The following is a 22,362-nucleotide window of genomic DNA, read 5'->3' as shown; positions in this document are numbered from 1 at the left end:
ACATACCTCCTCCCATAACTCTTTGGGCTTCTGTGTCTTCCAGCCACATTCCCAACCCAGTCAAGTCCACCCTTGGCTCTGGCCCACCTCCCTCAGACACAAAAAGGCCTCCTGGGAGACAAGACAGTTTGCAGCACTTTTAATGCACAAAAGGGAAGGTGACAGACTGGCGGGGGTGAGGGGCAAGGACCAGCCTACATTCCACATACAGAGTTCAAGTACAGATACACTCAAGTGGGAAATAAGTTATGGTTCTGGGGGACAGAGAGCCAAGGGCAGGAAGCGCCGTTCTCTGGTCAGTGGAGGGAGTGAGGATCCTGGTTTTCTGGGGATGAAAGGAGAGGAATGAATGCTTCTAATGTACAGCAGACACCTAGCCTCAACTGAGAAGGCAGAGCAGACCAAGCAGGGCCCCCGGGCAGGCAGAGCGAAGCCAGGCAGTGCCCAGGGATGGCCCAGCCTATGCGCGGAGAGGCCAGGCCGGGCAGAGGGCGAGAAACCGCCGCACTTGGCCCAGTGGTTGACACTCCTCGTCTCACGGTCTGTCCGCTCCTTTGAGCTTCGCAGCTTCCCCCAAAGTCCTCGGTGCCTGGGAGACAGCCGGCGACAACATGGCTCTCCGCAGGTTTCTGAAAGTCAGCCCTGCCCGGCCCTTTCCAGCTTCTCTTGGGCTCGCAGCTCCTTCCGTCTCCGTCTCTCCCACCCCCGGCCACCCACCTGCTTTCAGAGCACAGTCATCTTGGTCAGCTCCGTGGCCTGGTGTGCCTGTAGCACCGCCACAGCTTCTTCCACCTGGGGGTGGGGGAGGGGGGAGGTGAAGGCAGCTGCCCAGCAGGGTCCCCGGGAGAGCCCGGCCACCCACCGCCTCAGCCCACTAGATGCCACAAGTGTCCTCCCTCCACAGCACTGCTGTTTGCAAGCACCCACATGACAGGCGCGTCACTTGTCGCCTTCTTGAGACAGACGGGATGCTGCCGGGCAGCCCAGAGAACCTTAGCCCAATCCTCAGTCAGGACAAGGCTGCCCTGCCGAAGCCTGGGACGGGGAGCTGCAGAGAGTTAATCTGGGGGGGCTGGAGGGGGCGGCCCTGAGGCCTTCTGCCCGCATTCAACCGGTACAGCTGGCCTCAGCGGGAAGGTAGACTTCATCCAGGCAGCGGCCTGTGTCCTCCCAGGGCACCCCGCCACCGAGGCCCCGGCCCACCTTGGCATTGAGGGACTCCGGGGACTCCAGCATGAGTAGCAGCTCCGAGTTGTCGATCTCCAGCAGCATGCCCGTGATCTTGCCAGCCAGGTGGGTGTGGGTTTCATAGATAAGTGGGTACAGACGCTCACCTGTACGGAACACCTGGCTGATATCCCAGCAGCCCCGGGGCAGGGGTGGGGGTGGGAGAGGTACTGTGGAAAGGAGCGGTGGGGCATCTGGTGGGTGAGGGATCTGGTGGGGAACGGCGGGGGGGCGGGGGTGTCCCAGAACTGCTCCTTCTGGGTTGTGTCAGCCTCATGGGAGCCTCTTTCTCAACTGTAAAGTGTACAGAAAACCCGCTTTGGAGGCTAATTTGAAGAATCAAATTTGACCTTCCATGATATAATCTATACTGGGTCTGACACAAACTTATTTGGTGTTTAAAGACTATTCTTGTTCGGGGCATCTGGTTGACTTAGTTGGTTAAGCGTCCAACTTCGGCTCAGGTTATGATCCCACAGTTTGTGGGTTCGAGCCCCGCGTCGGGCTCTGTGCTGACAGCTCAGAACCTGAAGCCTGCTTCAGATTCCGTGTCTCCCTCTCTCCGCCCCTTCCCCACTCACACTCGCACTCTGTCCCTCAAAAATAAATATTAAAAAAAAAACTTTAAAGCCTGCCCTTGTTCATTTCCCAATAAACAGTTCCAGTACACAGAGTGAAATTCTAGACAAGGCAGGCTAAGGCTGCACTGGACTTTTTGCGGGTAGGAGAAGCCACACACACAAGATAAATTCACCTTCCACCATCAGGCGCTTCTGGTGGCAGGGCCTAGCGTCGGTGGTCGGCCCATCTTGGCCATGTGTGGAGGGTCTGGCCAGGATGGGGTGCTGGGGGGGTGCCGAGTGGGAGAGGTTTGTCCGTGAGGAAAGTGAAGACGTGGACGGGGAATTGCTAACAGAGTCTCTGCCTCCATTAAGCCCATTTAGAATTTCCCTTTGAAGAGTGGGTCATAACGTGGCAAAACCCCAAGTGAGCTGAGAAAACAAGTGGTGGGAATCGGGACTGACTGCAGAGGGGTTCTGGAAGGGCCTGCCGTAGACACTGGGCTGGAGAACCACACAGGGAACTCGCAGTCCAGTGGGAAATGCGTAAATATGCATTTCTGCGCATTTATTTGCCACCTCCCCGCAGTGGGCGCTGGGAGACAGAGGACATGCGGTGATGGCTTCTTCCCACCCAGAAGAGGGGAGAAACAGCCACACTAACAGAAACCCAAGACCAGACCCTTAGTCCTGACCCCAGAGCTGCCCACAGCTGGGATCCCTCCAGCCTGTCACGGCCCTTGAGCAGCAGAATGGAAGAAACCTTGGGACCATCTGGTCTGACCAATGTTTTAAGACGAGGGAGGCCCAGAGAGCAGAGGTGACCCGGACCAGGCCGCCCCGCAGGTTGGTCAGCTGCAAAGCTGGGCCTCATCCACACGTCTGACCTCCACACAGCATGTTCCCCGCCAGGCTGGCCAGCTCTCAGCCCCCTGCTTCCTGCTCCAACCACTCACCAATCATCTGCTTTTGTTCGTGCAGCGGCGCTGCGGCCAGCATGGATGCGGTCAGGGGCTCCTGTCCGGGGATGCGCACAGCGGGCTCCTGGACCTGCAGCGGTGCCGGGGACACAGCCCTTAACCACCACACAAGGGCAAGGCTTCAGAACACTTACCCTGGCAGGTGAGCACAGGCCTCCCGGAAGAGGGGAGCTGGGGCCAAGGTGTGGACAATCGGGTGGGACAGAGTCCCTAAGAAGGGCACAGTGGGACAAAGTCACACTCTAATTCAGACACCTTCCACAGTGCCAGGAACCTATAAAGACCCCACTGAATGTTGCCAAATGAAAGCCACGTGTTACTAACCACTTCATGCCAAATAAGGCACCTTTTATCAAGTAGCTTCATGGCCCCACCCCCAAGCATACTTCTGACCCTTCCATATTATGGTAACTTTATTTTTTTTTTAACGTTTATTTCTGAGAGAGAGACAGCATGAGCAGGGGAGGTTCAGAGAGAGAGGGAGACAGAATCTGAAGACAGCCTCCAGGCTCCGAGCTAGCTGTCAGCACAGAGCCAGACGTGGGGCTCAAACCCACGAACTGTGAGATCATGACCTGAGCTGAAGCCGGACGCTTAACCGACTGAGCCACCCAGGCACCCCATATTATGGTAACGTTAAAAGCACGTTGCTGTTTAAAGACTACTCCCTTGTTCCTCTTGCGAGAAAGTTTGAAGTATATGCATTAAAATTCGAGACAGGATATGATAATGCTGAGTTTGAGGCTTGGGCAGGGAGAGAAATATATAGCCTTTTAATTTAATCACAGTAGGTATTTTTAGTTCTGTTTTGTAGATCTATCCATTCCCTTCAGTATTCAGCATATTGCTAGAATATTTTTCCCTGCTGCTCAACACTTGAGTACTAAGGAAATCCAGATTACTTTTGTTAATAATCCAGGCAGAGCAAATCATAATTAATAAACCAAATGTGATCTTGGCTCTTTCCCTCCTTCTGTTAGTAAGGGTGACTGTTTCTCGATGGTACACATTAGTAAATGAAACTTGACACTTCAAGAAGAGAAACAAACCAACCAACCAGCAAACGAAGCCCAGTGAGGGCCAGTGCCTTAGCCAAGGCTCTGAGCCAAGGCCCCGGGAGCCCAGACGAAGAGGGCAGTCAGGCCAGCCTTACCCTGTGGTTGTATGCTGCTGAGGGATATTTGTGCGTCTGCAGAGGCCCGCTTGGTGCAGGATATTCCGCCCCGCCGGCTCCTGTGGTCTGGGTACCAATATTGGCTACAAGGAGGAAGCAGGGGAGTTAAAGCAGCAATCTAAAGCCAGGAAGCCTAAAGATGAGCATTTGTGTAGAATCCCAGCGCTGACTGAGGCCAGCACGCAGAGGTACAAACATCTGCCAAAAGAGGAACAGATGTGCTGGCCTTACAGCCCAAATCTACGCCCTTGATCACAGCTGCTGCAGTACTTGCTAAGGTTCTGATGTGACTGACGCTAAGCCCTGGCGTGGGTGATCTCATTCACCTGCACGACAAAACAGGGAGGGGGGGACAGGGTGCTATTTTCATCCCTGTTTTAAAAAAAGAGGAGGTAGGTGATCAGCTATCATAGTTAGCAAGGCCACAGGATGAGGTGGCCCCAGGAACCAGGTCTGTGGGACTCTGGAACCCACATGAAGTACAGGGCCTCACCGCCTCCCAAGTCAGCTCTACCCTCCAAGGGGCAAATGGCAAGGTCACCGCAGAGGCCAGTCCCTAGTCCCCACCTGTGCCGACAGAGCCCCAAGCCCCTGCCCCACCCTCTGCTCACACCCCTTCCTCTCGGCCCTGCCCACACTCACCCACTCTCTGGGTATGGGGCACCGTGGGTGGCACCTGGGTGGAGACCTGCCTGACACTGCTGACCTGCGGCGGGGGGCGCCGCAACATGGCTGGTTGTCGGACCATTGAGGCAGCTGGAGGGTAGGTTGCTTGTGGCACAAAGAACACAGAGAGAAAGGTCGGTGGGGCAGGGGCAGGACAATCAGAGCGCCCTGAAGGTTGTGGGGGGAGAAAAGCAGTGCGGAAGGCAACCAGAACATTCGCAGCAAAAAGATGGTTGAATTCATCGAGTCAGGCAGATCCAGAACTCCAGGGAAGGGGAGTGTGAGGAGATCGTCAATTACAAAGCCAACTCGTTTCTATGCAGAGCCCCAGGAGGCATAGACAGCATGGCCGCACCCACTGCGTCCCCAACACAGCTGCGAGTGAGAGTGAGCTCCGCTCCCAGAGAGGCGCCGCCCGGCAGCAGCACTGCCACTGGACTGTCTCTCACGGTCACAGATCAGACAAGTCTTGTGAGCTAATTGAAGAGCATGGCTACACTGCGAGTCTTTTACAAGGTCAACACTGCTTGGGGCTTTATGTACTCCTCATTCAGAAGAGGAAACTGAGGTTCAGAGAGGTGAAGTTACCCATGCCAATTAACACCCTGGGAAGCAGCAGAGCCGGGCTTGCCCCCAAAGCCTGTGTTCGTAGTCCCAGGTTCCATGCTGCCCTCAGGGGTCCGCCCCCACGGGCCAGGCTGAGGGTAAGGGGCTGAGTCACTCACAGGAGGGTCTCAGAGGTTGGGCCGTCCACCTGGAGGCAGGCTGCATGGGAGAGCCTGACGCGTAGTATGCAGCCTGGGCGGGAGGCTGTGCGGGAGAAGACTGGGGGTGAGGGGTTGCGGCAGAGGAGAAACCGCATCCCCTCACGGACACCCCTGCGGGAGCACCACTGCCCCCTCTGGGGACTGGCTGGGATGAAGACCCACAAGCTGGGATGAAGCCCCTGCTGCCCCAGTTCAGGCTGTTCATTAGCCCTGAACCTTCCAGGGCAAGGTCGCAGGTTCAATCCTTGCCCCTCATCATCAGAGCCACTAGCCCAAAGAGCGGCACAAAATGGTGACAGACCCGCTCAGACTTGGGCCAGCTTAAGCTACTGCTAAAATGAGTAGGGGAGGGGCGCCTGGGTGGCTCAGTTTGTCAAGCATCCAACTCCTGATTCCAGTTCATGATCTCACAGTTCAGGAGTTCGAGCCCCGTGTTGGATTCTGCACTGACAGCACTGAGCCTGCTTGGGATTCTCTCCCCTGTCTGCCCCTCCCCTGTTCACGCTCTCTCTCTCAAAATGAATAAAGCTTAAAAATATTAAAAAGAAGTAAAAAGAACAGGGGAGCAGTTATGTCCATCCCAGCAGCTGCGAATGGCCAACACCTTTCCACTCCCTTGAAGTCCTGGGAGCTCCCTTCCCCAGTGGGGCTCCTCCGGACACTGGCCTCCAGGAGACAGATTGCTGGGCAGCCCACAAAACCTGACCACCTAAGTTGGGGAAATGCTACGTGCGCTCTGCTGGCCTGGGAAAGTCCTGATGCACATGAGCACGTCAGGGCAGAGGAACGTGTGTGCGAAAGGACAGTATAGTAAGGAAAGCTACCTCCTTTTCGTTAACGCGTGGTTTCTCCATCTTATTTGACCAGGGAGAATCTTTTTTTTTTTTTTAGCACAACACGAACCTCTCCCTGGTTGGGGAGTATTGTTTGACAGCAGCACGTTTACCCCCTCTTACACATGGGGGTTACAATGGCCCGGCTGCCAAGCTTCCAGCAGAAACAAGTTGAGAAGCCACATCTACGCATGATGGTCTTCCTGTTCTACCCGGATGTCAGGGAAGGGGTGCACAGGGTTCGGGCAGGTCATCACCTGGGGCACAGTGGGCAGGAAGTAGCTGGGGGGCTGCTGGAAGGAGCCCAAGAGGGGGCCTCCCAGGGCCCGCATAGTAGACAGGCGCTGCATGTACTGGTTGGTCAAGATGGCCTTCCGCTCCTCTTTGCGCTGGGCCAGTGCCACGTACAGCGGCTTGGTGCCCACGATGCGCCCGTTCATCTCTGTCACGGCCTTCGTCGCCTCTTCTGGAGAGGAAAAACACACAAAGCCAAACCCCTTGCTGTGGCCACCCTCTGTCATCACCTAAAAGCAAGACAAGACAAGGGCTGCTGGGGGTGGGGAAGAAAGACTCCTGGCGCTGTGCCCGCCTCCTCCCGGCACCCCCCCCCTCCCCGGGGCCCAGCGGGGCAGTGAGCAGGCCCAGGAGAAACGGTCACCCTGACATTGACTGAGGCCCACCGCATGCCAGATGCTGGATACGCCTTTTCGCTCCACACGCTCTGCCACCTGATCGGGGGGCGGGGGGCACCGTGACTCCCACTTCACAGGTGACAGAGGCAGGGCTGAAGAGTGACTGGGCGGAGACCAGTGCACTTGCTAACTGAGGGCTGCTCGCTGTTTAACAGGACATTTTCCAGAGTCCGTGAGAACAGCTGCATTTCAGATTTTTTTTTTAGATCTTTAAATTTTCTTTCTGAAATGATTTTCCTAGGCTGCAATGGAAAGCTGGTTTCAATTGTATCTACCCTCATCAGAGGGGCTATAATGAAGATAGTTTAGATTGGTTAAAATCCAAGAACAGGGTAGGGGTCTTTAGCCAGAGCCATGATCTTAAACACTTCATTTGAGGTCACTGTGATGAAAATCTGCATTTCGACTGCCCTTTGGTTATTTTAGACTACATTTACAATTCTTTAGTTCATTTGTGGAATTATGGACACAGTAAAAGTTCTTAAGAGTTAGGTTTCCTACAATCAGCAAAACTAAAAGTCAACCGACAGAATGGGAGAAAATATTTGTAAACGACATTATCAGGTAAAGGGTTAGTATCCAAGATCTATAAAGAACTTCTGAAACTCAACACCCAAAAACAAATAATCCAATAAAGAAACGGGCAAAAGGCATGAAGAGAGATTTCTTCAAAGAAGACATCCAGAGGGCCAACTGACACATGAAAAGAATGCTCAACATCACTCATCATCAGGGAAATACAAATCAAAACCACAGCGAGATACCACCTCACGCCTGTCAGGATGGCTGACATGAACAACTCAGGGAACAACAGAGGTTGGCAAGGATGCGGAGAAAGGGGAACCTTCTTGCACTGCTGGTGGGAATGCAAACTGGTGCGGCCACTCTGGAAAACAGTATGGAGCTTCCTCAAAAAATTAAAAATAGAGCTACCCTACGATCCAGCAATTGCACTACTAGGTATTTATCAAAGGGGCACATGCACCCCAATGTTTATAGCAGCGCCACTGACAATAGCCACGGTATGGAAAGAGCTCAAATGTCCACTGAAGGATGAAGGGATAAAGAAGATGTGGTGCATATATAAAACAGACTATTACTCGGCAATCAAAAAGAATGAAATTTTGCCGTTTACAACAATGTGGATGGAACCAGAGGATATTATGCTAAGCGAAATTAGCCAGAGAAAGACAAATATCATATGACTTCACTCATATGAGGACTTTAAGATACAAAACAGATGAACATAAGGGAAAGGAAGCAAAAATATTTAAAAAGGAAGGGGACAGAACATAAGAGACTCAAATACAGAGAACAGAGGGTTGCTGGAGGGGTTGTGGGAGGGGGATGGGCTAAATGGGTAAGGGGCATTAAGGAATCTACTCCTGAAATCATTGTTGCACTATATGCTAACTTGGATGTAAATTAAAAAATAATTATTGAAAAAAGAGTAGGTTTTCTAGAGATTCCAATAAAAAGTTAGATCTGTATGGGGGTGCCTGGGAGGCTCAGCTGGTTAAGCTAATCTGACTTGATTTCAGCTCAGGTCACAATCTCAGCATCCTGAGATGGAACCCTCCGTACTGGGCGTGGAGCCTATTTAAGATTCATTGATTCATATTCTCTCTCTCTCTCTCTCTCTCTCTCTCTCCCACACACACACACACACACACACTCACCCTCACTTGCTCTCTAAAATAAATAAAAATTTAATAAAAAATTTGAAGTTAAGAAAAGTTGTGTTGAATATAAAAATTAAAGATTTAAGTTTATATTTTTGGTGCCTATTCTGTTAATTTTCTTTGTGGTAGAAATAAAGTCCTTATTACAATTTAAAAAAAGAAGTGGGGGGGGGAGGGAGGGTCTTGTCCAGGGTCACCCGGCCTGTGGACACACATCAGCCATAATTTGAACCCAATGCAGGGTTCTGGTAAACTTCCATTGCCTCTGCAAGGCACTGAGCCAAGTTCTTTAGGAGTCTGGGTAAGGCATTCTTAGCTTTGTTATTAAAAGAACCTTTTTGGGGCACCTGGGTGGCTCAGTCAGTTAGGCATCTGACTTCAGCTCAGGTCATGATCACTCAGTTCGTGGGTTCGGGCCCCGCGTTGGGCTCTGTGCTGACAGCTAGCTCAGAGCCTGGAGCTTCTTTTGGATTCTGTATCTCCCTCTCTCTCTGACCCTCCCCTGCTCACACTGTCTCTCTCTCGCTCTAATAAATAGAACATTAAAAAAAATAAAGTTTAAAAGAATCTTTTTTATTTTGGAGTAACCTCAGGTGTACAGAAAAGTTGCAAAAAAAAAAAAAAAATAGTACAGAGCAGCTAACTTACACCCAGGCCTTGCCTATAAATCCACATCGCATTTATGGGGCTTAGTTTTGGGGGTGAGGCAGTCTAGACACTGGCCTGGCTCATGCATTTAGATTTGAATAGACATACTTTTTAAAATCTGCTCTATTAGAACCTATGCTCTACACATCATGGATTTTCAAACTGCGCTTTGCAAGCCATTCATACGGGGGCCTGAACCCAAGGGTCCACAGAACCCCGCAGGAAGGCCAGTGGAGAGAATTCAGAGGGTCTGTGAACTCAGACCTGGCAGGGGTTGGGGGTGGGAAGGCATCTTAAATTTCACATTAGTGTTTCCTTCTATTTTGAACACAGGCAACGAAAATAGGGGTCTTGGCTGTGCCCGTGCTTTTGTCAGGAAGAGACAGAAGATATTTTCATATCATGTCAGCCACTGCAGATCTCAAAAAATCATTTGTGCTAATTGCTACCTCTCTAGATCTTCTAAGTCCAATGTAATTATGAACCACATACTGCTGTTACCTTAGTATTTTGATAATTATATTTCAATAGAATTGTTTTCCTGTAATCCTATGAATTTTCTTTTATGCATTTAAGAATATTCTCAGAAGGGATCTGTATAGGCTCTCATCAGGCAGCCAGATTTTCTCAATACAAAAGTATGGTCTTAACAAGGTAATGGGAACTTCTGTAAAATAGTAAATAATGATAAAATACACTTAAGTAGCTTCTATGAATGTATAGTGTTACTAGCACTTTATATATCTTCACTCATTTTCAGATCACTAGATTTTATCTACACTAGAAATCATATAAGTATGTAAACCTACATAAAATTCCCATTTTATAACCTAATTGGTCAGCTAACAAGATAGCGTCACAACTCTAAGCAACCCAAACTTTCTAGAATCCCCTTCACTCGAGGAGTCCTCAAGGAGGTGGGGGAGTCCCCAGAAATTATACATAGTGTGTGAATAATCAGATCACTATTTTACCACTTTTTGGGGGCAAGCGCTCCATGTGGACTCTCTACTGCTCAGGACGCTGGGAGAGGTGGGGAATGTTGCTCCCACTTTACAGATGCGTAAACAGGCTCCAAATGGCAAAGTCACTTCCCTCAGATTCTACAGCTAGTTAATGGTAGGACTGGCATTTAGACCTAGTTCTAATTAACTTTAACAACCCAGTTTTCAACCACAATACTACACAAAGTATAAATTTGTTGGGAAAGAGGACCCACAGCTTTTTTATAATGTTAAAGCAAATTTACTGATGCTTAATTTACATGTCCCACAGCTCGGTCACATTTGAGTCCCTAACTCAAAAACTGTTAGAACCTCTTCCCCAAAGACCAGGCATTTAAAATTGGATTCAACAGGGGTGCCTGGGTGCCTCAGTTGGTCAAGTGTCTAACTCTTTTTAAATTTTTTTAAAGTTTATTTTTGAGAGTGAGACAGAGTGTAAGCAGAGGAGGGGGAGAGAGAGAGGGAGACACAGAATCCAAAGCAGGCTCCAGGCTCTGAGCTAGCTGTCAGCACAGAGGCCGACATAGGGCTCAAACTCATGAACCACGAGATCATGACCTAAGCCAAAGTTGGACACTTAACTGACTGAGCCACCCAGGCACCCCAAGCATCCGACTCTTGATTTTGGTTCAGATCATGATCTCACAGTTCATGGGATCAAGTTCCACAGCAGGCTCTGCACTGACAGTGTGGAGCCTACTTGGTAGTCTCTCTGTGCCCCTCCCCTGCTCTTGCTCTCAAAGTAAATAAAAAAAATTAAAATGGCATTGAACAGTCAGAAGAACTTCTAGACCATTTCCTAAGAACCCAACCATTGCATCACCTTGCTGGTCTCCAGCCCCACACTGATCTCTTTGGAAAGTTCCTCATTCCCACCTGCAACTCCCTACCTCCTCACAGCCAACCCAAATGTTTCTGCCATTGCCACTTCTTACAGGAAGCCCTCCTTCCTGTTCCCCTGGGCTACCATAGCTCGGCCTCCAATACTCCCACCCTCACTGCAAGAACACCTCATAATAGACTTGAGTTAACGATGCATCGGACTTCCCCACTTGACTATCAGCTCCTCAAGGGCAGGAACCACATTTAACTTGTTACTGTATACTTCCCGGAGGGCCTGGGAAGACAGGAGGTGCTTAAGGATGGAATGAATGAATGCTGGGGCATCTTAAATTCCTCTGGGGAGCTTTAAAAATAAAACACCCAGGCCCTGCTCAGAGATCTTATTGCGAGTCGCCTGACTCAGGTGTCTGTCTTTAAGAGCTTCCCAGGGGATTTTAATAAGCCACAGCTGAGAACCATCCGATGAGCCCAACACTCTCATTGTAGGGATAAAGGTCAGAAGACATCTGCTAAAGGTCACAGAGCTACTGAGTACAACAGCCAATCATCACATAGCAGGTGCTAAGGGGGCGGAGCACATGGAAGGAAGGAAGGAGCCCAACCTTCTCATTTTCCAGATTGGGGAACTGAGGTCCAGAAGATAACAAAACAACAGAAGTCCGTGGAAATTCTGGGACACGAATTTCTAGAATCTGGCATACAGTAGGCACTCAATAAATGCTTATTGAATGAACCAAGGTTACAGTAGCCCCAGTAAGTCCAGCTGTGTGACCGGGACTGGACTTCCACCCTCTTCCCCTCAGAGCAGACAAGGCTGCAGGTGGACATCAAATTCCAATAGGGGGTCAGACATAGTGCCCCAAACTCTAAAAGGAACTCAGCACCAACGGGGGAAGAAGGGGTGTGCAGGCAGCAGGAAGACAGAGGGGCAGGCTCTCTATCCCCTGTGGGTGCCCCCAGCCCTCACCTTGGCACTGGTAATCACTCCATAGGGAGAGAACTCTTTTCTCAGCTTCTCATCATCGATGGAGTCATCCAGGTTCTTAACATACAGGTTTACACCCTAGAAAGACAGGTTACTGTGGAGGTGTCCCTTCCCTTCCAGGCCCCAGGATGCCTTGTGTCGGGGACCAATGGGGGCCCTGGCCACCAAGCCTCCTCCTCCCAGTCTGGCATGGTACCCATGCCCCCAGTCAGTGTGACCATCACTGGAAGCTGCAGCCCCCCATGGCCCCTGAAGTCAGCTTCCTGGGGGTGGGACTGCTGGAGAAAGGCTCCATATTCAGGACCCTCCACACACAGACACGCTCGCACAGCAGCAGGGACACCAGGGGTCTGACCCTCACCTGGTAACGGGTCAGCCGGTCCTGCTTCATCTGCTGAAACCTACGCTTCAGCTCATTCTGCCGTTCCACCCGCTTCTGGGCCCGGCCCGCGTACAGCAGCCGCCCGCTCACCTCCTTCCCATTCATGTCCTTCACCGCCTGGGCAGAGAGGGAGCGAGCGTCCTTGGGAACCACCCCCATGAGGCCCCGGCCTCCAGTGCCTGCAAACCAGGCCAGCCTGGTCAGCGGAGAATCATTAGATCAGGATAAAAGCCATTTATTAAAGAAGCCACTTTTTTAAAAACATGGGACAACACTTCAGAGGAAACCGTAGATTTAAAAGAACCTGATTCACCCTCCACTTTAAAAAGCGAAGTTGAAATTTGCAGAGTTTCCCATAGTTAACATTTAGGTTCTTAACTGTACCTATACCCTGATGACCTGAACAAAGCCGGGAGCAGAATTCCTTCAAAAATGCACAAGCGCATCATCAACATCCTTCACTTCACGCTGGATTTCACAGCTCAAAGAATCCTTTTTGCTATGAAGGCTTTCATTTTTGTTCAGAAACAGGTCTTAACCCTTTTTTTTCTTTTCTTCAGATAAGAAGAAATGGTCATCCTAAATAGTCAGTGTCTTTGATTGCGTGGAATCCTACATCTACAAGATGTAAGGATTCTCTTAATGCACTTATACTAAACTAAATTTACATGGACTTATCTGCAAAAAAAAAAAAAAAAAAAAAAAAATCAGGGGCGCCTGGGTGGCTCAGTCAGTTGGGCGTCTGACTTTGGCTCAGGTCATGATCTTGTACTCTTGTGGGTTCGAGCCCCGCATCGGGCTCTGTGCAGACAGCTCAGAGCCTGGAGCCTGTTTTGGATTCTGTGTCTCCCTCTCTCTCTGCCCCTTCCCTGCTAGCACTCTCTCAAAAACAAAATAAAAGCAAAAAAAATAAGAAAATCAGGAAAAGGTAGACTTGTGTGTATACCAGCTCGATGGTTAGGATTAGACACTAGTATTAGTAAGGAGAAATGTTTGAAAGGGGCCTTTTTAAATGTTTTTAACGTTTTATTTATTTCTGAGAGAGAGAGAGAGAGACAGCCAGCATGAGAAGGGGAGGGTCAGAGAGAAAGGGAGACAGAATCTGAAACAGGCTCCAGGCTCTCAGCTGGCTGTCAGCACAGAGCCTGACACAGGGCTCAAACCTACGAACCAGGAGATCAGGACCTAAGCCGAAGTCGGTCATGAGCCACTGACTGAGCCACCCAGGTGCCCCTGAAAAGGGCCTTTTCAAAGTAAGCTCTACACCCAAAGCGGGGCTTGAACAAAACAAAATTTTTTGAGTGGTCAGCTAGTTAGTAAATATTTTTACACAATGACATTTCCTTACCTAAATATGCAAATCTATGTAAACATAGTCTAGGGCCACAGGAATGGCTACATCAGTCCTCAAGGTCATTACCTGGGTTGTCTATTCCGTTCCATTGATCTATGGGTCTATCTTTTGTGCCAGTATCATGCTGTTTTGATTACTATAGTTTTGTAACATAACAATGGAAGATTACTCAGCCATTAGAATGAAATATTGCCATTTCAATGCCATGGATGAGCTAGAGAGTATAATGCTACGCAAAATAGTCAGAAAAAGACATACCATATGATTTCAGTCATATGTGGAATTCAAGGAAAAAAATGAGCAAAAGGAAAAGAAGAGAGAGAGGGAGGCAAACCAAGAAATAGACCCTTAACTATTGAGAGCAAACTGATGGTCACCAGAGGGGAGGGGGCAGACAGGTTAAATAGGTTAATTAACATATTAGTTTTAGGTGTACAATATAGTGATTCAGCACTTCCATACTTTACCCTGTGCTCCTCACAAGTGCTCTCCTTACTTCCCATCACCAATTTAACAAGATTTCAGTCTTTTTTATGGGTAATATTCCATTGTGTGTGTGTGTACACGATATATACACATATATGTATACACACATCTTTAATATGGGTGATATTCCATTGTACACACACACACACACACACACACACACACACCTTCTTTATCTACTTGTCAATTTGTGGCCACTAGGGCTGGTTTTATAATTTGGCTATTGTAGATAATGCTGCTATAAACATCAGGGGGGTGTATGGAATTGTTGAATCGCTATATTGTACATCTGAAGCTAATGTAATATCATACAAAAGAAAGTTGTGCTTACAGAAAAAAATTAAAAGTCTACTTTTAATTTAATTAGTCTACCACCAAAATCTTCTAAGACCTTGGAGTCTACAGACCCCTGAGGCTTCACCCACCTATTCCAACTGGTCATTTTACAGGGAGAAAACCAAAGCCTAGAAAGAGAGAGGCATTTGCCCAAGGACATACAAAAAGTCACCTTTCAGAAGGAGCTGTTCACTTAAGAACAAGACTTCTGAGTCAGAAAGAGCTGGTTCCAATCTCAGTGAGGTCTCTTGCTAGCTACAGCCCCGTGGAACCTGATAACAGGTGAGGCCACCCTGGTGAAGCAGAGAGGACAGTGGACACAGCTCTTAGCACAGTGCCCGGCCCATGGTCAGTGCTCGGCAAGAAGTGACTGCTATGAAGACGGCACCAGGTAGGGACTCCAGCCAGAGTCCACAAGGAGCTCAGATTCCCCTTGTCTCACAGTCTCTGGGGGCTGGGGGGCGGGGCAGCATCCAGTGAGAGAACATTGGAGTGGGGAAGCCAAATAGGACGATGTTACTCCAGCTCTGTCACTGTGTGACCTTGTACCACCCACTTGTTCAGCCAATAGATATCTGGTACCTACTGGCAGGTGCAATGCTAGAGATTTAAGGGTGAAGGGAGATCCGGCCCCTACCCTCAGCCCTCAGTCCTATACATGGAGATCTGTGTTAGTGATGGAGAGAGGCAGAAAGGGCACCTCACCAGAAGCAGGTGATGATAGAAGAGGCTTCTCGGAGGAGGGAAAGCAGAAGCGGAGACCCACAGGATTAGCACTAAGTAGTCGAAAGCCACACGGTCTGATACGGTAGTCACTAGCCGCTACAGCCACCTGAGCATTTGAAATACAGTACATTTCCACTCAGACTAGCCATAAGTTCCAAGTTTCAAAGAATTAATACCAAAAGAAGGGGAATGTAAATATCGCAGTTTTTATATTGAATACACACTGGAGTGACAATTTCAGTTCAATTGAATGGTAGACATTATTAAAATCAATTTCTCGTGTTTTTTTACCCTTTTTAATGTGGCTATTGAAAAATTTTAAATCTCACATGTGGCTCCCATTATCTCTCTACTGGGCAGCACTAATCTAAAGAGCAAGAGAAGGGAAATGTTTTGAGAAACGGCATTTATCTGCAAAGGCCTGGGAGCAAGAAATAACGAAGCACTTCCCTTCCCCGGCCTCAATCACACCATCAATTTAAGAAGAGGGTAGTGGCGGTCTCAGAGGCCCCCCTACTTCCCATGGGTGACAAGAACCTATGAAAAGTAGTGAGCCTTAGGGTTTAGAAGCAACCAAAGGAGGCTGAAATCTTCTGCCTTCGCCACAGGCAGGTAGGGCCCTGACAGGTATGGGCCAGGCTGGGGAGGGACTTTCTTCTCCTCTACGGGTAGCTGTAACCCCTGCTCCTGATCTCCTTTCTTCCTAGGAAACTAGTACTGTTTCCTCTAGGAAACAGAGCCACAGGAGGCTCCTACCTTCTGGGCATCCTCATGCTTTTCAAAGTTGACAAAGCCGAAGCCCCGGGAGTGGCCGTTGTCATCCCTCATCACCTTCACGCTCAGCATCTTCCCTGGGAAGGGCCAACCTGGCTCAAAGGGGGAGTTCAGGAAGCCCCAAGATGTTCCCCTCCCTTCTCCCAGTCCCTCAAGAAGCCCCCGAAAGGCCCCTCCTCCCAGCCCAACCTGGGGACAGGGGACAAAGTGATCCCCAATTCCCCTGGAGGACACGCCCACCAAACTGGGAGAAGAGGTCCTGAAGGCCCTGCTCGTCCACGTCCGCGTGGAGGTTCTTCACGTAGATGTTGGTGAACTCCACGGCCCTAGCTCCCAGCTCAGCTTCCCGCTCCCGTCGAGACTTGAAGTGGCCAACGAAGCTGTGGACACACAGGCAGGGTAGGTAGCTGCCAGCCATCAGCCACCCCCATCCCACCCAGCAACCCTGGGTCGCTTGGGTCAATTGCCACCAGCCTCCAGGCACATGCATCCCTCACCAAAAGGCTGGGCAGGTCAATACTCTTTAGTAGAGAGATTATATCCAAGGCTGGACCACTTCCAACAGCCAAGATTCTACGTTCCAGCACCAGGTCAAGAAGACTTCATTCTTGGGCCGCGTGGGTGGCTCAGTTGGTTAAGCATCTGACTCTTGTTTTCAGCTTAGATCTGCATGGTCAGTGCAGAGCCTGTTTGGGATTAGCTCTTTCTCCCTCTCTCTCTGCTCCTCTCTCTCAAAATAAATAAACTTTATTTTAAAAAGAAGATTTCATCCTTGTGGCAAAGGCACAGAGAACTCCTACCATACATCAGGCAGCTGAGTGTACAGGAGAGAAGAGCATGAACTTGAGAGTCCTACAGATGAGGGCTTGAATCCCCATTCTGCAGTTGCCTACCAGTGTGACCCTGGGCAAGTTACTTAACCTCTGAGCCTCAGCATTTGTTCCTATAAAACTGCGGATGAGGGATGCTTGGCTGGCTCAGTTGATAGAGCATGCGGTTCTTGGTCTCCGGGGTTATAAGTTCAAGCCTCATGTTAAATTAAATTTTAATTTAAAATTTAAATTAAAAAAAACATTTTTAATGTTTTTATTTTTGAGACGGAGACTGAGTGCAAGTGGAGGAAGGGCAGAGAGACAGGGAGACAGAATCTCAAACAGGCTCCAGACTCTGAGCTGTCAGCACAGAGCCAGACGCAGGGCTCGAACTCGTGAACCATGAGATCATGACCTGAGCCGAAGTCGGAAGCTTAACCGACAGAGCCACCCAGGTGTCCCTAGAGATTACTTTAAAAAAGAAATAAAAAAAAATCAAATAAAAACTGGGGATGAAACTCCAATCACAGGCATTTGCTTATTCATTTCACAAGCACTGGGTACACTAGAGAGGCAGGTAGTGACAGAACCAGACGTGGTCCACACCAGCATTGCTATGGAGGGACTGAAAATACTAATTTTAAAAATTTTAATTCCCAAGTTCATGCAAACACATCTAGGAAAATATCCTAGATTAAGAGGAAAAAAACTTAAGAAACTTTGATGATGTCTATAAGTGCACTTAGCACAAACAAGCTGTAGCTGGCACTGTAGACAGAGCAGCAAAGGCGAGCTTGGGCAAACCATGACTAATGAAGATCTCGTCCTTTGCAGAACCGGGGAAAGCCCGCCAGGCTCAGTTTCATTAACCCGAACCGCCCCTGAGAAGCTTTGGCCAATGTAACCCTCAGTGCATCTTCTGGCTCAAAGCCTCCCTGCCTCCACAGCGCTGAGCGTGGGGCTGGCCGTCACCGGGGCAAAACTGGGGACAGGGACCTTCAGGGCCTCTCCAGCATCTGCAACTCGACTGCCCTGTCCATGAAGAGGCGGCAGGGTGTGGGGAATGCCACACTTAAAGGATGAAGATGGGCTCAGCACAGGCCTCCTTCCCTTCCTGTCCAAAAATCCCACGAAACACCACAAAAGGTTTAAGACAAAGATTCACAGCCATGCCAAGAAGGCTGGAAAATGGAGGAAATCACTGAATCCAGGGATGATGTGGCCGCTTGCTGGGATTTCAAAGTCCCTTCACTAACTACTCAGAACACCTCTCTCACGGATATTAGCAGCCCTGTTCTGACTTGGGGAAAGGGAGCCCCGAAGACCCTGCACTCTGCCAAGGTCACACTGCCAACAGAGTACCGGCTGCGGCTCAGAGTCTGGTGGCCATTATTAGACAGGGATGGTAACATCAGACCCCCATCCCCCGGTTGGCCATGGCCCCACCCCCACTCCCTACCACTCACACTTTGCGGTCGTTCAGCAGCATCCCGTTCATGGTGATGATGGCCTGCTGCGCGGCCTCGTGGGTTTCAAAGTGGACAAAGCCGAAGCCTCGGGAACCGTGATCATCACACACCACCTGGGCCACAGGGGAAAAGGACAGAGGCAGCACGCGACTAAGGGTTCATGTAGAAAAGGCCGGCACGGGTGACGACTACTATTTGAGTGCCTGCTGTGCCCGATGCACGGTCCCTCTGCCTTTAACTCCAGCCCTGGCTCTCCCATTCAGATTTAATCATGGGGACTGGGGGCCACACTCTGGGGCACACGCCACTAAGGGGATCACCTGCTCAGCTTGTTAGATTAGCTACAAGACCCCCTGCAGGCAATCCAGAACCTCTGAGCCCCAGTGCCTGATTGGGGAAAATAGGAATAAATGACTCGTCCGAGGTCACTAGCCAGCAAAGCTTTGGATTGTTATAGCTACCGCCTAGCAGGTGAGCAGAGGACCAGGGATCCTTGTGTTGTGAAGATCACCAGGCGGAAAACATATACACAACCAGCCTACGGGGTGCTTTCTACCACTGCCCCCTTTCAGAGGGAGCTGAGGTATGGAGAGGTTAGAAACTGGCCCAAGGTCACATTGCTAGCTAGCGAGGCAGGATTTGAACCCTAGATGTTCGGCACCGAAGCCCCAGGTCTGACCGACTATGTGGTGCGGACGCGCTACTCGGCAGCCGGCCCGACTGCAGGTCTAGAGCACTTCCCGCTGTGCTACAGAAACCTTTCCCGGGCATCCATGTGGCGCGCTCTTTCCTGGGCCTTTGACTATATGGTCACTACCCTTTTCCCTCAGAGCCCCATTTCCAGCTGTTTCTAAAAATGTCACCGTCTCCAACCAGCTTGAGAGCCCTCATGGTAGGGCCCACCTTTGTGTGCCTTGTAGCTACCCTGGCCCACAGGGTCCTCATTCGGCCTCAGACCCTCGCCGAGTCACACTGAGCTTTCTGTCCCATCCACAGGGGCCCAGAGGAAGCCTTAAGGCTTGATTGCCCTGATGGCCTTAATCAGCAGCCCTCCTTTTCCCTTGCCCTTTATAATTTCTGTTCTCTCTCTCCCTCTCCCTCCCCTCCTCCCTCTCCCTCCGAATCCAGGCTGGTCTTAGGACTTGCTTTGGCCAACAGAATGCAGTGATGGTAATGGTGTGCCAGTTCTGAGCTCACATCTCAAGGGGCCCGGGGAGCTTCCACTCTGTCTCCTGGGCCGTGGCCACGGTCAGAATAGCCTGAGCTAGCCCGCTGGAGGAGGAAAGACCGTGGGGAGCAAAGCCGAGGCGCTCCAGCGGGACAGCCAACCGCCCTGCAGAAGCAGAGCCAGCTGGCTCTCGGCGGGCATATGAGGGAGCCCAGACCCCAGACTGCCCACTGCAGAATCATGAGCTGAATGAATGGCTGCTTACAGCCCCTAAGCTTTGGACGCTGGTTATGGTTATGCAGCAAGAGCTGACTGATACACAGGTGCCCTTGGTGGATCAGCAAAGAGAATTGAAGGAGTCACTACCGTGAACGTGCTCGCTGCGTCCGGAGCTGTACTGAAAAGCCGTGGGCCGCCAGGCAAGGCGTTGCTCGACATCCCGCTACCACACAGGCATGGGACAGACCCTCCCCCGCCAGGAGGCACACCCACCTTGCAAGAGAGGATGTTCCCAAAGGTGGAGAAGGTGTCGTACAAGGCCTTGTTGTCTATGGAGTCCTCCAGGTTCTTGATGAAGATGTTGCCCACACCCGACTTGCGGAGTCCTGGGTCCCGCTGGGACCACATGATGCGCACGGGCTGGCCTTTGATCACTTCAAAGTTCATGGTGTCCAGCGCCCGCTCCGCTGGACAGGAGGAAGAAGAGGAGAAAAAGGAGCAAGTAAGGGTATTTCTTTCCCTGAGCCCTGAGGTGCTTAACTGGAAGCAGAAAAAAGTGCCACCGTCTGGGTGTCACTTGAGAGAAGAGCCCGGAGCCTCAGAGGAGAGCAGAAATAATTAACGTGTATGGTGCTCCTCCCACCTCCGTGTTGGGGTCCCATCCAGCTCCTCGTGAGCATGGATTCAAAGCCCCACTTCACCGAGGGAAGCTGAGGCTCAGAAAGGGGGCAGGATCAGTGGCAGAGCAGGTCTACGGCAGTTTCGAGAGCACACGGAGTAGATAAAAAGGTAAAAGAGGGTCCATGAGACAAAGAGTGGCAGCAGTTAGGGGAAATCAGAGCTCGGAGGCAGTCCCAAGCAGCAGGACTCTGGGGGACAGTGAACGCCTCTCTGAGCCTGTTGCTTCACCTGTAAAGTGGGGATGATGAGACTATTACCCACCTTCCCACATCTAATGAAGGGAGAAAATACCATCTACCCCCAGGTTGAAAATTAAATCAGGTATGCGGGGCACCTGGGTGGCTCAGTCAGTTAAGCGTTGGACTGTGGCTCAGGTCTCACGAACCAGGAGATCGAGCCCCGCATTGGGCTCCTTGCTGGCAGTGCAAAGCCTGCTTGGGAATGTCTCTCCCTATCTCTCTCTCCCTCCCACCCTCCGCCCCTCCTCCACTCTTAAAAAGAAGTCAGGTATGTAAGGTGCCTTGCATTTTGTGCCTGGTACAAAACAGGAGTTGGGTAAACGGTAGGGTATCTGAAAACGGCACCCTACGCCCATTCTCCTGCCCCTGCTATGGCGGGTTCCCTGCGAGGTAAGAGGTAAAATCCTTTCTCTTCCCTGGAGCTCAACTTATACCATCTGTGAAGTCTGGCAAAAAGGTCAGGGTGTGCAGGGCTTAGGGGAAGAGGTTAGAGGCAATGGAGGGTAAAGCAGAGCAAAGGGGAAGGCTCTCTGGAATCCAGCTCAGTCACCTGCTGGGAAACGGGCAAAACCACCCCAGCAAACCCCCAGTTTAGGAAACCTCCCCATCCACCCAAGAGACTCAGTAAGAGTGGCGGCTTTTGGACTCGGCTGGGGCGGCCCTTCTGTGGTGGTTTCCGGAGTCTTATGCCTGAATGTTATAGCTACCATTCTTCTCTAAGATTAGCACTTACTGAGCCCTCACGCTGCACCAGATGATACTGGAGATCCGTCTGAGACGCAGTTCACTCCTTCCACGCTACGGGGGAATAAGCCTTAGCGCCATTTCACAGGAGAGGCGCTGAGCAAAACCGGCGCTTTCAATCTTTATCCTCTCCACTGACAAAATGTGGCCATAGCCACCTGACAAGCTCTAATCAATCCTATCAGCTCGGAAAAACTGGGTTGGGGGCCTGGAGTGGAGGAGTCTTCGGGGTTCCCCAAAGAGGAGCCTCCTGGGGTAAGCTCAGGTCTGGCAGCCGGGGAAGGCGGGAGCCCAAGGCCGGGCTCTCCCCGCTTCCCCACTCATCACCTGCAACCTCCCCAGGTGCTTTGACTTTCCCACCCTCCCAACCACTCTAGGGAAGGTAGGTGCGATCCCCATTTGACTGAAACTCAGAACGGCTGATTAATTGCTCAGAGTCACACAGCTGCCGGCCTTCTGATCCGAGGTCGGCCTGACCCCTTAGCTGATTTCACTCAGCCTTTGTAATTCTCTTCCGTAAAACGGAGCACCAATAAAACACACAGTAGACTCGCGCTAATTGCTCCTTCCTGTCTCAGGGGCCTCTTAGGGACAGGGCCTCTTCCAACGCCTCGAATCTCTGGGCCTCAGTTTCCCTGGTTACAAAACGAGAGACGTAGGAGCAGCCAGAGACGCTGTCTGTCGGTCCGTGCGTCCGTCCCCTTCCCCGGGGGCTCACCGTCGGCGGGCTGCTGGAAGTTGATGTAGGCGTAGCCCAGCGAGCGGCGGGTGGCCACGTCGCGGCACACGCGGATGGACAGGATGGGGCCGGCGGGCGAGAACTTCTCGTACAGCATGGCCTCGGTCACGTCGGGGTGCAAGTCGCCCACGTACAGCGAGGCGAGCGGGTAGCCCGGGCCGCTGGCGTTCAT

The 22,362-nt window shown here is 50.9% G+C and overlaps 1 protein-coding gene across 1 annotated transcript; it reads right to left on the bottom strand.

Annotated features, from left to right (window-relative positions):
• Positions 1-273: 273 nt before the first annotated feature.
• PABPC1L (poly(A) binding protein cytoplasmic 1 like) lies at positions 274-22,362 on the bottom strand. The gene is made up of 14 exons (XM_039248497.1): positions 22,170-22,362; positions 20,061-20,254; positions 18,398-18,513; positions 16,360-16,499; positions 16,102-16,196; positions 12,423-12,560; positions 12,044-12,139; positions 6,465-6,731; positions 5,333-5,417; positions 4,584-4,712; positions 3,921-4,024; positions 2,744-2,837; positions 1,204-1,334; positions 274-792 (listed from the first exon to the last, which is right to left on the bottom strand). Exons 1-14 carry the CDS (start codon positions 22,360-22,362, stop codon positions 724-726), a joined length of 1,851 nt encoding a protein of 616 aa, XP_039104428.1. The 3' UTR covers positions 274-723.

Source organism: Hyaena hyaena, unplaced genomic scaffold, assembly GCF_003009895.1.
Source record: "Hyaena hyaena isolate Hyena2069 unplaced genomic scaffold, ASM300989v1 scaffold_312, whole genome shotgun sequence".
Lineage (NCBI taxonomy): Eukaryota > Metazoa > Chordata > Mammalia > Carnivora > Hyaenidae > Hyaena > Hyaena hyaena.
The sequence above is the reverse complement of the archived record's forward strand: the minus strand, read 5'-3'. Positions and strand labels throughout refer to the sequence as shown.

What these genes read in the sequence shown, in the direction of transcription:
- PABPC1L (XM_039248497.1), bottom strand. Translation starts at nt 22,362, where the DNA reads ATGAACGCCAGCGGCCCGGGCTACCCGCTCGCCTCGCTGTACGTGGGC. An exon ending in CTGCTGAACGACCGCAAAGT is followed by an intron (nt 16,500 to 18,397) that starts GTGAGTGGTAGG and finishes GTGTGTCCACAG; the next exon opens with CTTCGTTGGCCACTTCAAGT. An exon ending in CGGAGTCCCTCAATGCCAAG is followed by an intron (nt 793 to 1,203) that starts GTGGGCCGGGGC and finishes CCCCACCCCCAG; the next exon opens with GTGGAAGAAGCTGTGGCGGT.